The 15,564-nt window shown below is 42.8% G+C and overlaps 1 protein-coding gene across 4 annotated transcripts in view; it reads right to left on the bottom strand.

Moving 5' to 3' along the window:
- Positions 1-15,564, bottom strand: part of DOCK1 (dedicator of cytokinesis 1) — a 433,046-nt gene that overhangs the window by 74,096 nt on the left and 343,386 nt on the right. For all 4 annotated transcript variants that reach the window (XM_064145308.1, XM_064145312.1, XM_064145309.1 and 1 more), the window contains exons 36-38: positions 12,943-12,983; positions 10,863-10,953; positions 6,067-6,186 (exon numbers count right to left, since the gene is read on the bottom strand). In XM_064145308.1, coding sequence (XP_064001378.1) covers positions 6,067-6,186; positions 10,863-10,953; positions 12,943-12,983 — 252 coding nt within the window. The remainder of the gene's footprint in view (positions 1-6,066; positions 6,187-10,862; positions 10,954-12,942; positions 12,984-15,564) is intronic.

Below are 15,564 nucleotides of genomic sequence, written 5' to 3'. Positions count from 1 at the left end.
GTGCAGCTGGCCCGCAACGTCGCCAAAGACCAAACCCAAAAGCTGGCGATTTTTCCAGCATCACAGCATCAGGAGCTGTGTGTTTATTAAAATCCCCTGCACAACCCTCCTAAAACTTTCTCTGTTTGCTATGGAGAAAATTTATTCAGGTGAGGATAGTGGGGCTGTGGCGAAAGATCCTGATAAATGAAATCTATATTCTTGAAGGTCAATAACTCCCAATCTGCTGCCTCACAGATTTCCTGCCTTGGAAGGTTTCCCAGGTTTGTCCAGGACATGGCAGGTCTTCTGGAGGAATGAGACATACAGGGAGCTACTACACAGGATTTGTACGAGGTACAACTCATTAATGTGAGAAACAATTTATCTGGAGAGTGTACCAGAGAGAGAGAGGTTGGCCATTGTGGAAGGAAAAGGCGTGAAGAAAAATGGGTGTAGCCTAAATTTAGTTGTGAAGACTTGAGCTGCAAATTGCTGTGGGAAAGACTTTGAGGATGCAGGAGGAGATGCTTTTGGGGAAAACCTAGCAATTTATTATTGAAGCTGGATTGCTTGATGCCCAGAAAGAACTGCAGCATCCAATTTAGGAATTGAAGTTCTTTAATAGCAGCAAAGAAGGATCTCAGGATATATCTCAGCTCCTGCTGAGTTAACAGTCACTAAAAATGAAATAGTCGAGGATAAAGATATTTTCATGCCATATTCTGATGTAAGAGGGACATTCTGAGCCATTTAAATTTCAGATAGTGTTAATTAACCATCTCATAAGCTTAACATTTTAAATAAAATGTTAAACCAGCATTTATGTATGGGTACTTCTTAATATGTATGGGTACTTCTTAATTGAAGAGATGTAAGATACAGCTATGGTTGGAAAGCCTTTAAAAGTGTGAGATATCTTCACTTGGGAACATAGTGAACACTGAAGTCTTCTCTGAAGACAATATCTGTCCTCCAGAGCTCGCAGGATGGGCTTACATCTGAAGTAGGATATGAATCATAGAATGCTAGGTTGGAAGGGACCTCCAAGATCAGCCAGTCCAACCTAGCACCCAGCCCTAGCCAGTCAACTAGACCATGGCACTAAGTGCCTCAGCCAGGCTTTGCTTGAACACCTCCAGGGACGGTGACTCCACCACCTCCCTGGGCAGCCCATTCCAATGCCAATCACTCTCTCTGCCAACAACTTCCTCCTAACATCCAGCCTAGACTTCCCCCAGCACAACTTGAGACTGTGTCCCCTTGTTCTATTGCTGGTTGTCTGGGAGAAGAGACCAACCCCTACCTGGCTACAGCCTCCCTTCAGGTAGTTGTAGACAGCAATGAGGTCACCCCTGAGCCTCCTCTTCTCCAGGCTAAACACCCCCAGCTCCCACAACCTCTCCTCATAGGGTTTGTGCTCCAGGCCCCCCACCAGCTTTGTTGCCCTTCTCTGGACACTTTCCAGCACCTCAACATCTCTCTTGAATTGAGGAGCCCAGAACTGGACACAGTACTCAAGACAACCTAGCATCCTGAGCTGACATAAGCCTCACTGACTTTTGGCAGATGGGAGTTTCACCACTATCTCGCTACGTGGAAGAAAAAGGTAATTTGATGCCATCCTATGAGCTGGCAAAAGAAGAGATTTGAAACAAACTCATGGCATTGACTGTGTTGTTTCAAATATTTTGTGGCTCCAATAAAACAGTAAAAGCTTTTTTTTTTTGTGTCAGTGGGGAGGAGAAGGGACAAAAGGAGGAGTAGAAATAAATGGGTGTGCATTTATTTACTTTTTTCTCCCATTGCTTTCAATTTAGGAAGCAGCAGTGGAAAACAGGTACTGATTTATAGACTCTGGCACCACCAGCAAACTTGAAATACGTTGATGTTTCTGTATTTTACTGTTCTGCTGTTAGCTCTGCAGCTCCAGTGACCACACAAGCCCATTTAGAAGCAGTATCTTATCTTTCCCAAAGATACCAAGAATCTCTGGGATTCTGTAGTCCATTAGCATTGACTAACAGGGCAAAATTTCACTGTGTCCTCCTTCACTTTATCACCATCACTATTTTCCCTTCTCATCCCAAGATTCTCTAACCTACCTCTTTTCAGTAATGTTCCTGGATTAAGGGCTTTGTTGAAAACTACAAAGCTTCAGCAAAACACAGAGAGAGCAAACACTTCAGAGCAGTTCAAAGGATAGGTTAGACTGCTGTGATAAGCGTGAGGATAAGACTTTTAAGGGTAAAAGCCAAGAGGGATGGAGCTGAGACTGGAAAGGGCAACACAGTGAATAATAACAATCTAGGTTCAGATGACAACGCACATGAGAAGGAAACTTGGAAGTAACAACAGTTCAGTTTGGAAACAAGCAGCTGAGAAGAGTAATGAAAACCATTATTAATGAGGAATCAAATCCATGAAGTGAAGAACAACAAAATACAGCAGTTGTAGCTGAAAATGCAAATTTACTGCAGGTGAAAGGTGTATTTCAGCTTTACAGAAGATTGGTTTAAGGACCAAAAAATCAAATGCAAGCTTCCTAAGAAAAATTAATTGAAAAATAGGAAATAAAATGAGGAGCCTTAAATGGATCTCAAACTACATGTAACAGGGATATTCATGGTGAAGGCTGGTATTTTGTTCTCAGCCAGGATGAAATGCCCACACTCCTGTTTTCAGATCAGACCTACACTCCCTATTATTAAACAACAAATTTCTCAGGCACTTCTGGTCTAGAAGCGAGAGGTCTACTCCACTCCCATCTGTGTTATTGAGAATTATACTTTCCTATAAATTCACCTCACCAGGCATGCTAATATTTGAGGAAAAAGCCTCATGGTTGGTCTTCAAATGAAAAGTGCACCACAGATTCCCCCAGGACATTACTCTGCTCACAGAAGAGGATCATGATTCCTGAGAGGATGAACTCCATCATCCTTTAAAATAGAAAAAGCCAGCTTTTTAAAACCAAGTGTCCACTTTTAGGACATCCCTCTCCTCCATTTCTACATAATCTTTCTAACTACATCCAACTTCTCTCTTAAGTCCACTGCTTCCCACCGGGCATGTTGGGATAGAAGGGGCACAGCCTCACAACAGCTTGAAAACAAAACCTCTTTTGCTTCTGTAAAAGCCTGGAATTAGGTCTAAGCTGTCCAGCATGAAGTGACCTTTTTTAAACATCAATTCTTAACTTTGTGGGAAGAGAATGCAAAGTAGCAAGGTCAGCCTAGAGTGAATTGAAAGGCAGAGTCAAAGCTGGTACAAAAAATGGATAAATTAGTCTATTGCCACAGTCTTATACAAATGCACAGCCAATACTACTTCAGTTATGTTTCTGGTCATGGAATGGCACCAGTAATGTAGCTGCTGGAATGCACTGGCAAACTGCATAGATAAGAGGGGAGAAGCTAATTTAACCTAATGTCAGAACCTTCCAAATGAGAGGATGACTATGGAAACCTCAACTTTCAGCTTCCTAACCCTTGGAAATGTATGCAAGGTGCTCACACTCTCACTGCAGAGTGGCTTCATCTTGGTTTTAATTTAAAAAATAAGAAAAGTTACTACCAGCTTGAGTGATCAGAAAATCAGAGGAGAATTATCTGCAACTAGGAAAGAGTACTTTGAAGAGGATGGAAGGGCCCTCTGCCACTCTGCTCTGGTGAGACCCCACCTGCACTGCCGAGGCCAGATTTGGAGTTCTCAGCACAGGACAGACATGGACCTGTTGGAGTGGGGTCAGAGGAGACTACGAACAAGATCAGAGGGCAAGAACCCCTTTACTGCGAAGACAGATTGAGAGAGTTGGGGTTGTCCAGTCTGGAGTAGAGAAGGTTTCAGGGAGACATTCTGGTGGCCTTTCAGGACTTAAAATGGCTGATGACAAAGCTGGAGACAGTAAGGAATAAGAAATAAGGAATAGGAGTAAGGAACAGGAATAACATCCCAGTGGTTCCTTTGATATCATAGTTCACCAAGCACCTTTAGAATAATGATGGCTCTGTTATTTAGCTACGAGGGAAAAGGAAAATACTGTTATTTTGAAAGCAGACAGAGCCTTCTCTCATTTCAAATGGAAAACCTGAAAAAATGATGAATGGTGACTCAGTCTAACAAGGGTCTCTCAGGCGTGGATGCCACGCTGGGCGAGGCGGCGCAGGCTGAGCAGTGAGCAGCAGGTATTTTGCTTGCTGTTTATATAAACAGCTCATTAGTGTGAGCAGCAGAAACAGGCAGGCACGACTTTAGGACAGGCTGGGTTAGGTAGGGACGTAAAGGACGCTGCAAGGGTTTAATTTGCAGCCAAAATGCATTGGAGAGGTGCTGAGAAGGACAATTTCCATCACCTGTATCCTATTGCTGTAAAAGAATAACTGTGAAGACGGATGTAAAGCAGCAAAACAAACCCATGGTGCTTCTGAGTTGTCTTTCCCAAAGAAAAGCTAACACTAATATTATATTACATATCAATATTATTGCTAGTGCACTGGTCTTTGGAAACTGGAATTGTTCAGTCTGGAGAAAAGAAGGCTGACAGGAGACAACCTCACTCTCTACAACTCCCTGAAAGGAGCTTGGAGATAGGTTGCTTGTTTCTTTTTCCAAGAAACAAACAACACAACAAGAGGAAGTTGTCTCAAGCTGTGCCAGAGAAAGTTTAGGTTGCACATGAGGAAAAATGTATTCCCCAAAAGAATTGTCAAGGACTGGACTAGGTTGCCCAGGGCAGTGATGGGTGGGAGTCCTCATTTCTGAAGGGATTTAAAAGCTGTGTATCACAGAACTTTAGAGGTTGGAAGGGACCTCCAGAGATCATTCAGTCAAATCTCCCTGCCAAGGCAGGGTCCCCTAGAGTAGTTTACTCAGGAATGCATTCAGGTGGGTTTTGAAAGTGTCCAGAGGAGAAGACTCAATGTAGAAGTGTAACTGAGAGATACGGTTTAGTGGTAAGCTGCAAGTGCTAGGCTAATGGTCGGTCTGCATCCTATAGCTGGATGTTAGGAGGAAGTTCTTCCCAGAAAGAGTGACTGGCATTGGAATGGGCTGCCCAGGGAGGTGGTGGAATTGCTGTCCCTGGAGGTGGGAGCCTGGATGAGGCACTTAGTGCCATGGTCTGGTTGACTGCATAGGGCTGGGGGATAGGTTGGACTGGATGATCTTGGAGGTCTCTTCCAACCTGGTTGATTCTATGATTTCTGTGATTAAAACACACATTTAAATCTGCTATGACCCTAATTACAATAAAGAGTTAGTGAAAGCTTTTTGGGCAGCAGAAGCATGCTGTGGAAACCAGTGTTCTCCACTGCACATGCACCATACCACCTATACAAACCCCAGACTCACACAGCCAATTTGTGCAGTCCAGCTCTAGCACAGTCCAAAATTACAACTTTTTTTTAGCATCATTTACTAAACAACTTCTAAATATTGCTCTAAGAGAAGGTATAAACTTTGTATTTGGAATTAGATGATCTTCGAGGTCCTTTTCAACCCAAACCATTCCACAGATCTATGAATCCCTGTCTACCAAGTTAAATCCCTTCAATGATATGGCCAGATAACACTGACACTCTCCCTCTCCCACCATGCAATGGCCAAATGCAAATTAATCTTACATTAAAAGATGCAATTGCAATGAAATAGTCTCATGTGAGAACGTTTCTGCCTTCTTGGGATATACACCACTAACATCCATTCTCTGAGGGAATTATTTTGTGTACACAAGAGAAAAACAAGGGTAGCTGAAGGGCTGCATTAGCTCTTGTAACTGCCAGGAAAAGTAAGTCCCTCAGATTACATGCATCCCATTTTTATTTTCTCTGTGCTATCATATGCACATATATTTACCCTTAACACAGCAGCTATAAATACATTGATTTCTTTTTACCTTTTTTTTCAGTATCATTATCTTGAAGTGCTAGCTGGTGAACCGTTTGCATAAAGCACTCTAAATAACTTACAACAAGTTTAAAAGTTCCCTGAAGGTCACTGGATGCAAACTATGTTTACTATTCAACTTAGGAGTTAGAAAGAAAAAGCAATGAAACAGATTTGGACTTTTTATCCCCATCCTTTTACCTTGCCCTTGTCAAAGTAATGGATAATTTCTTGATAGAGTTGATCTTTCAGCTGTCCTTGAGTAGCAGCTTGATATCCATCCCGCTGGGTAAGATGTGCTGCACATGCCTCTTCTGACCACTACATCATAAAAGAAAGAGGAAAAAATGAAAGCAAACAAAATGTTAAGAAGTGGAACTGTAAAATTAGTCTAAATAAAATACACTTTTTAAAAAATGTATTTAATGAAGCAGTGACAAAGCATTAACAAAGATTTTTTTGGGGTTGGTTTTGATTCCTTGGGCACTTGAACTATTTGTTTGGATGTGGTAATTGGAGGCTAATTATATATATCAGCTGGAAGGAAGCTTCTTGGGATGGTTTCCTCTCCTCAATGAGTTTGATGAGACTGACCTTGGCCTGCTGATAGGTATAACCTGCTGGATGCACAATGAGCACTTGCCAGGTTTATGTTGAGAGAAGCCCTGAAGCCAAGATGCATTGATACAAACAAGGAGTTCAGGCACAGAAATGAAACAGCTAAAATTCACAGGGAACATTTGGAGGCATGGAAAAGCATGACTAACTTTACACAGCCTATCTGCAATTAGTAGTTCTTGCTCTTCCAGCAAATGCCTAAGGGGTGAGTAGTAAGGCACAGATATCAAATGGATTTCCTCCTAGATCCGAGACGATCAAGCAATCCCCTTCATCCTTCTCCCCTGCACCTGCATATTCTAGTGCTCACGAAGGAATAGATGCAATCAAAACCTCTGGACTCCAGTATTCCTATCATCTGTTTTCCTTCCACTAATATTTCCTATTACCTGCCTGGGGTGGGGGTGGGGGTCAGACAATATCGGAACCTTTTTCTTAGACAGGATGCTCACACCATAGCCTACTCTTCCAAAGCTGCCCATTTTCATGAGGCTAGCAGGAAATGAAAACCTTAGGGATGCAGGAACCCCCACCAAATCAAATCAAAAGCCTCCCTTAGATTAAGTAACACTCCTCATAGACTGAAAAAGAGACAGGGAGAGGGGCTCTTGTTGCCTTAAGAAACCAAGCTGAAAAAAACACAAATTAACTAGAGAAGTGCTCACTTTCCTCTTTGAAAGTTCCTAGGAAAGGAGGACTGCCTACTGAAAAAAAAAAAAGATAAACCAGTTAAAATAGAAGGAAAAGCTCAGAGATTCAGCATATCAGATTTATTCACAGAATTGCTGTTAAATCACCTGGTTTATATCCCATATCTTATTACATTTCAACCAATAAGTTTGTTTGTAGTTGGCTAAAGCAGACAACTCTGGCAACTTTGCACTGCAAAGCTGTGTGACTGAGCAACACAAACCTCACAGAGTCTGCAATGCAATGATGTTTTCAGCACACTAAAAGCTGCTATCTTCTGTTTTGAACACCCTGAGTTTGACTAAATGGGTGAACCCCCTCCCCCCCAACTAAAGTCTCTTTTCTGAAGAGTGCTTCATCAGTCTGCAGTAATCTGGAGAAGAGGATGGTGGCTCTCTTTCCTCAGACAGCCCTCTCACAACTTGAAAGGTGAAATTCTCAAAAGCTCTCAGTCTTGACCTAGCTGTGATCTCATTAAAATCAGCATGATGAAATATATGCCAAGGATGAGTGCCGTCGAAAATCCCGTCCTCGAGGTTTCACAGGAAAACTCAATTGCTTAAAGTTCCACATACCACAATACTGCTGTTTCTCAAGCAACACTCAACTCCTCCATCCACTGCTAACTATTGGTAGTAACAGGACATAGGATCAGAGAGACTGATACACTTGTATAATAAAATAATTCCAAAGTCTAATACCATTACATTTATAAACAAACATTGGCGTAGTGACGAAAACCTGTGACAAATACTGCCCTTACATTATTTGCCATCTTGTATTGATTTGGAATCAGAGAGTCAAAGAATGATTTTGGTTGGAAAGGACCTTTAATATCATCAAGGCAAATCATTATCTAATTCTGCCAGGTCTCATGCTGAACCACGCCCCTCAGTACTACATCTCTAACATTTAAACCTCTTCGGAGACGGTGACTCCACCACCTCCCTAGGCATCCTGTTCTAGTGTTTGAGAACACTTTCAGAGAAGAAGGTTCTTCCAATATCCAACCTAAGTCTCTTCTGGTGGAACTTGATGCCATATCCTCTCACTCTTCACAGAGAGAGTGATTTCCCATTGGAATGAGCTGCCCAGGGAGGTGATGCAGGCACCATCCCTGGAGGTCTTCAAGAAAAGCCTGGCTGAGGCACTTAGTGCCATGGTCTAGTTGACTGGATGGGGCTGGGTGATAGGTTGGACTGGATGATCTTGGAGATCTCTTCCAACCTGTTTGATTCTATGATTCTAACACTTGTTACTAGGGAGAAGAGACCAGCCTCCACCTCTCTCCAACCTCACTTATCTTGTCTAAAGATGCAAAGTATTACACAGTTTGGCATTCATGTCCTACATGTCCAAATGAGATATTCACAGCCACAAACTAGGCCAAGTTACTCACTCAAACTTCTGCCCACTGGTCTGTGGGACTGAAGGTGCCAAAGCCATCTCCACATCTCAGCACAGAAAATGTTATTACCAGAGAGGTGGCTGCATCCAGCAAGCTCTCTCCAAAAACTGCCCCTGATTTAAGAACGAATAAAACTACTGCTACAGTGCTTTTGCATGCCAGATGATTTTTGCTGCTGTTTTCTTGTGTAATAACCCTCTGTTTATTTCAAAACAGAGTAAATACATTTCAAAGCATTTTAATTTAGATTGCACATGCACAGCCTGCCTCGTATTTAGTCTTATTAAAGCTTGGATGCAGTTTTGAGGAATCATTTTCAGTGCATCCCTTAGAAACATTTCGTTTAACACCTTCCACTTTGTAACTTTTCCAAGTAGATATTTGATACTTGCATTTCACTTGGGATTGCTTAGATTAAATCAAAGATTGCTAGGAACAACTTGAGGTTTAGAACGAGATAAATTTCCTTTATGGAATTAGCATAGCTTCTGGAATAAAACTCAAGGGTGCAATAAAGCAGAAGGTTCCAATACACTCCTCATTGGCATGAGAAACAGACCAAGGGGAAACATCTGAACTATTCTGTCCCCTGACACTCTGCACCATATGATCCCTCAGGGGAGTAAAAAGAGATCCATGCCTCCTTGGAGAGAGAAAGATTTCGCTATGGGTGGTGAGATGTGAGGAAGATTGGGACTGCAGTAAAGGCTTCAGAAAGCACTCTTCTTAAAAAAAAAGGATTTTTACAGAATCCCAGCATTGTGGAGGTTGGCAAGGATCTCTGGGGTCCAGTCCAACCCCCTGATTGAGCAGGGTCAGCTAGATCAAGCTCACCTTGTCAAGTTCTCTATTGACTGCACTTTGAAATGATAACAGAAACCTCCTTGTTAGTAATATGGTGATGACAGGGCTGCACTAAATATGTACATGAACATTTTGGGCTCTGCTGAGTTGGCCTCACTTAGGCTGCATGGGAGTGGGAAAGCCACGAGCTTTTATCAATATGGTACACAGGAGGTCAATTTGTTTATTGAAGTTAAGTGTGATGCTTATGTCATGGAGTTCAGCACAGGGACATGTACTTTTGACAGGCTTACACAGCAGAGTATGGGCTGTCCACATGCACAGAGGTAGACCTGACCAACTACCCCCCTTAATCCCCCTTTGCACAGCTAGCCACAACATTTGCTTGCTCCCAGGGCTGACCAGCCTGCCCCCTTGCACAGCTCAGAACGTTCTCAGCTTCTCTGCCAGCCTCCCAAGGCCACTTTTCTGCAGCTGTGCCTCCTTATCAGAATGACCTAAGTCTGTTCAGTTACTCAGCCCTGCTCAAACCCCAACAGGGCTCCTCACTAGAAGGGCACTGAGGTGCTGGAGTGAGTCCAGAGAAGGGCACTGAAGCTGGTGAGGGTCTGATCTTGTGAAAAGCAGCTGAGTGAGCTGGGGGTTGTTCAGCCTGGACAACAGGCTGCTAAGGGGAGACCACACTGCTCCCTACAACTCCCTGAAGGGAGGTTGCAGTGAGGTGGGTGCTGGTCTCTTCTCCATAGTATCACATGACAGAACAAGAGGAAATGCACTGGGGGAGGTTTAGATTGGATATTAGGATTTTTATTTTTCTGAAAGAGCAGTCAGGCATTGAAACAGGCTGCCAAAGGAGGGGTGGAGCCACCATCCTTGGAAGTGTTCAAGAAACTTGTGGGCAGGGCATTTAGGGTGGCCATGATAGTGTTAGGCTGATGGTTGGACTTGAAGATCTCACAGGGCTTTTCTGACTGAAACAATTCTATGATTCTGTTATGATTTCATGACCTAGGTGTGACCCCTCTGGGCAACCCATTCCAGTGTCTCATCACCCTCACTGTAAAGCATTTCTTTCTAACATCCAATCTGTGAAATACATATTAATTACAGGTGCCAAAGATGCATTTTTTTAATGTCTGAAATGTTAAAATGTTTAAAAATGCAGAAGTGACATAAGCAGTATGCAGTTGTGAAGAAGCCTGAAGTATGGATGGATGTTCTAAGATTTGCCATTGGAATGGGCTGCCCAGGGAGGTGGTGGAGTCAGCGTCCCTGAAGGTGTTCAAGACAAGCCTGGATGAGGCACTTAGTGCCATGGTCTAGTTGACTGGATAGGGCTGGGTGCTAGGTTGGACTGGCTGATCTTGGAGATCTCTTCCAACCTGGTTGATCCTATGATTCTATGACTGACAAACAATTCTGCTACTGGTTAATGCTACCATGATTGTCAAACCTTGAGATCCATTTTGGTACTTACCTTAAGAAGCTTGGCATGCAGAAGTAACGTGTAGGCAGCTTCTGTATAGTTATCACACTCCTTGTGCAGGTCACACAGCTTGTACAAATACCTGCAAGTAATGAAAACAGTGGCTCTAAAAAAAGCCTTGGTGCTTAAAAGTTACTAAAACCAAGAATACAGAAGGAATGCCTTGCATGCAAACATCTCTATGTAATGTGGCTTGTGTTAGTACTTAGCAATCAATTCTTAGTAGCCCAGAAATGTCAAAATTCCTTCACACATTTTAGTGCAGAGACAACAGCAGGCACACCAACTTCAGTGAAATGGTAGATTATATGTATTTTACAAGAAACAATGTGATGAGTAGGTTTTGGACCACAACATGTGGCAATAGAGTCTTCTTTATTGAAAACTATGTTGCCTGGGTGTTGGTCATTTACTGCTAATTGAACTCTGCTGTTCCTGTTAGTGGGAAGACTGAGAAATGTGTTCTTTTGGCTTTCTCCTTAATTCAGCCCCTGTCCATTCAAAGCTGTGTGCACCTAACACTGCGTAGTTACCTGTGACTGGCTGAGCTACTGCTGCAGCGTGGTGAGGATGCTAAAATCTTTTTTGACCCCATTTGGAGGTAAAGAAAACGGAGATGAGTGAAAACCTCAGTATCTTTTAGTTCTGATCCCTTCTGAGGGCTGCCAAAATGGGAGGATCTAGATCTTCAAAGAGGTATTTATAACAAGCCTCCCAGAGTTCAGGGAGCATCTGAACAATTCTCTTAATCGTATGGTTTAGTTTTAGGTAGCTCTCTGAGGAGCAGGGAGTTGGACTCTATGATCCTCATGAGTCCCTTCCAACTTGAGATATTTTATGATTCTAAATAATTAGTTTGTAAGACTTCAGTGGTTGATCTCTATCTTCAAACAGCTAAATAAAATGTGGGATTATGTAAAGCTCCTATTTGTTTGCAGACATCCTTTAGGACCATTTGCTTTTTCACTGCACTCTTTTCCAAGTGCACACAAGTAACTTGTGATGTGTAATGAATCCAACAGAGAGGCTGTGCAAGAGAGAGAACACTGCTCCACTATGGAGACAAATAAAAGTCTTCTTCCTTAACTTCAGTATCATCTTCCTTAACTTTAATATCATCACACCTCTGGAAGGGGATTCTCTTCATCTGTTTGTTGGATTCTCTTACTGAAAATTTAACCTCTCCACCCTAAAACTATTAAAGTTGTAGAGATCTTTGACACATTATGTTTGTTAATAGAAAAAGGAGAGAATCTGGGGGGGTGTGGTGTGGTGGTAATGAGAGACCATTTGTCTTTAAAGAGATGCTGAACAGAGCAGACCTATGACTCCTAACTTTGTCCACATTGATCAATCCTGCCCTTTGCTAGTTTATTTTTGGTTTCTGTAAACTACTAAGGCACTAATTAAAACCATTTAAAGAACAGGAAGCAAGTTTGAAAGCAGTAATTCTTCCAAAAAGGTAACAAACAGACACCTGAGAACTAATTAATAAATAATATTTAGCTAGCTAAAATAGCAACAAAACCAAAACCTTCCTAATTTTAGCACAACATTCTGGCCAATTTTAAGACCAAATCCAAACAGAGAACTAGAAACCCTCAGGTTTACAAAAATCTCAGCTGCATATTACCACATTTTTGTGTGAAAACAGATTCTGAAAGGTTCCAAAAGCTTGAAATTTAAAATAAGTATCAGGCATGATATTATTTAACAGTCCTTTTTAGCCCAAGTCACATATTTTCTGCCTTGCCAGGAGGCAAACCCATTTCTCTGCTCAGCTTTATTTTGATTTATTGCCTTCATATGACAACACTCTTGAATATTTCAGTTTCACTGCAATGTAACCGTAGGAGTTGGACAAAAAAGATATCTTATGACTCTTAATTTCTAATGCTCCCTGTTGTCAGTGAAGATAAGCTTTGGAATCTACTGAAGGTTCAGCCAAGGTATGCCTTCTTTATTACTTTTTTCCCTCCAGCCCCCAAGCGACTGCTTAACGTGAACTTAATTTTCTCCAATTACACCACAGTAAGTCAAGCAGAGTTTGTCACTGGTCATGTTTACAAACCTTATGTACATTTCTTCTCGTTCAATCTCCTTGTAGAAATTCTGAAAAACAACATAATTTGGTTACAGAGCCTTTGATTTCACAGCCTGGAATGTACACAGAACACGCTCTAAATTAAAAATTCATCATTGCGTAATGTCAGCCTCGGAAACTGCAAAATGAAATTTGCCTCCAGTGATAGCACACCAAGTTATTTAACTTACAAACTCTAATGCTGTGATGTTTCACAGAGTGTATTAGGGCTTGTGTCTCACTGCAAAGGTTAAGCATTGGCAAGAATAGTACTTGCTGCTGGAAATTTGCTCCTGGCATTTGCAAGCCACACGTTATTAACTGTTCTCATGGAAATTTTGTAATGTACAAACCTGTAATTTTTAAGCAACAGTTGCTCTACAGATTTGGAACTTCAAACTTCAGCTGAGCAATACATCATCTACTCCCCAATTATCACAGTATCACCATGGTTGGAAGAGACCTCACAGATCATCAAGTCCAACCCTTTACCACAGAGCTCAAGGCTAGACCATGGCACCAAGTGCCACGTCCAATCCTGCCTTGAACAGCCCCAGGGACGGCGACTCCACCACCTCCCCGGGCAGCCCATTCCAGTGTCCAATGACTCTCTCAGGGAAGAACTTTCTCCTCACCTCCAGCCTAAATCTCCCCTGGCGTAGCTTGAGGCTGTGTCCTCTCGTTCTGGTGCTGGCCACCTGAGAGAAGAGAGCAACCTCCTTCTGGCCACAACCACCCCTCAGGTAGTTGTAGACAGCAATAAGGTCACCCCTGAGCCGCCTCTTCTCCAGGCTAACCAATCCCAGCTCCCTCAGCCTCTCCTCGTAGGGCTGTGCTCAAGGCCTCTCCCCAGCCTCGTCGCCCTTCTCTGGACACGCTCAAGCATCTCAATGTCCCTCCTAAACTGGGGGGCCCAGAACTGAACACAGTACTCAAGGTGTGGTCTAACCAGTGCAGAGTACAGGGGCAGAATGACCTCCCTGCTCCTGCTGGCCACACCATTCCTGATGCAGGCCAGGATGCCACTGGCTCTCTTGGCCACCTGGGCACACTGCTGGCTCATGTTCAGTTTCTTTGGAAAGAAAAAGTTAGATCAGTGTTATCTATCTACTTCCATACATCACACGTTCTCACTGCTCTCTTCAGGAACATCTGAATGCCTCTGGTCTCCAGATAAAACCAGTTAACACTACAAATACTGTAAATGCCAGATAGGGTAAATCGAGGTGATGGATACTGGCATGTATGAATCTTGCTTAAAGATTGCTTCCAAAAGTTAAAACATACCTAAGAAAACAAAACATAAAGACATTTCTCCTTCACTGAATTACAATACTACATTACACCAGTTTAAGTAGTAACTAAAAGATGCTCGGGACTCGTAAAGCCCAACACAAAACTGCTTCCTTCAGAGAACCAAATACAAGAGACAACCTCTGTGTAGCAGCTGGACATGGCATATTATTCAGTGGATACAGCATCATGGCTGACATAACTGTTGACTGATTTTTAGTTCAATGCAAAAGACAAATTGAACCTTGTGATATATTTCTGCTGTTTGTTTCTTGCTTGTCTCGTTTGGCATCCTGGGGTGCATCAGGAAAAGTATGGCCAGCAGGTCTAGGGAGCTTCTTCCCTTCTACTCTACCTTGGTGGGACCACACCTGCAACACTGTGTCCAGTTTTGGGGTCCCCAGTTCAAGAGAGACAGGGAGCTGGTGGAAAGAGTCCAGCAGAAAGCCACAAGGATGACTGGGGGACTTGAGCATCATCCCTAGAAAGAGAGACTGAGAAACCTGTGGCTGTTTAGTCTGGAGAAAAGACTGAGAGGAGATCTGATTGATGTCTACAAATATCTGAAGAGTGGGTGTCAAGTGAATGGGGCCAATCTCTTTGCAGTGCTACACACCAATAAGACAAGAAGTAACAGTTACAAACTGGAATATAGGAGGTTTCATCTCAACATGAAGAGAAACTTCTTTACAATGCAGGTGACAAAGCACTGGAACAGGCTGCCCAGAGAGTTTGTGGGGTCTCCTTCTCTGGAGACTTTCAATACCCGCTTGGATGAGTTCCTGCACGAACTACCCTAGGGAATCCTGGCTTGACGGGGGGGTTGGTCTTGATGACCTCTGAAGGTCCCTTCCAACCTTCAAAGTTCTGTGATGCTGTGTTTTGATTGGTTTGGGGTTTTTAAGTAGAAGAGAGTTTGGGCTTAGTAGGTTCAACATCATAAAAACATTTTATCCAGACTTTGTCACCAGCTGGTCTGCCCTTCTGATGCAGCTGAAGAAGGAACATCAAATCAACCAAAATGGGAAGAGGCTGGGCAGCAGGTTGACACAAATACATCTTACATCAACTACAGTTTCCTCTCCCCAAAAAGCAGGCTCTGTATCCTTATTTCAGTGCAGCCTTCCACATCTCATTTACTGGTGTGGCTTTGCAGCCAAAGGTCTGAGGAACTGATGGGGATGAAAAGTTGCTAAGAGAGAAGAGTGAGAGCTTTCAGCAAGATCCCTTCTGGGATCTGCTTTGCTGTCTTGGCAGCACACTTGCTTTGGCCAGGATTGTCAGGGTAGGAAGAAGCACCTGAGAAAACAAGGTTGT

Source organism: Pogoniulus pusillus, chromosome 6 (assembly GCF_015220805.1).
Source record: "Pogoniulus pusillus isolate bPogPus1 chromosome 6, bPogPus1.pri, whole genome shotgun sequence".
NCBI classification, from domain to species: domain Eukaryota; kingdom Metazoa; phylum Chordata; class Aves; order Piciformes; family Lybiidae; genus Pogoniulus; species Pogoniulus pusillus.
Note: the sequence above shows the minus strand (reverse complement) of the source record. Positions and strands in the feature narration are given on the sequence as shown.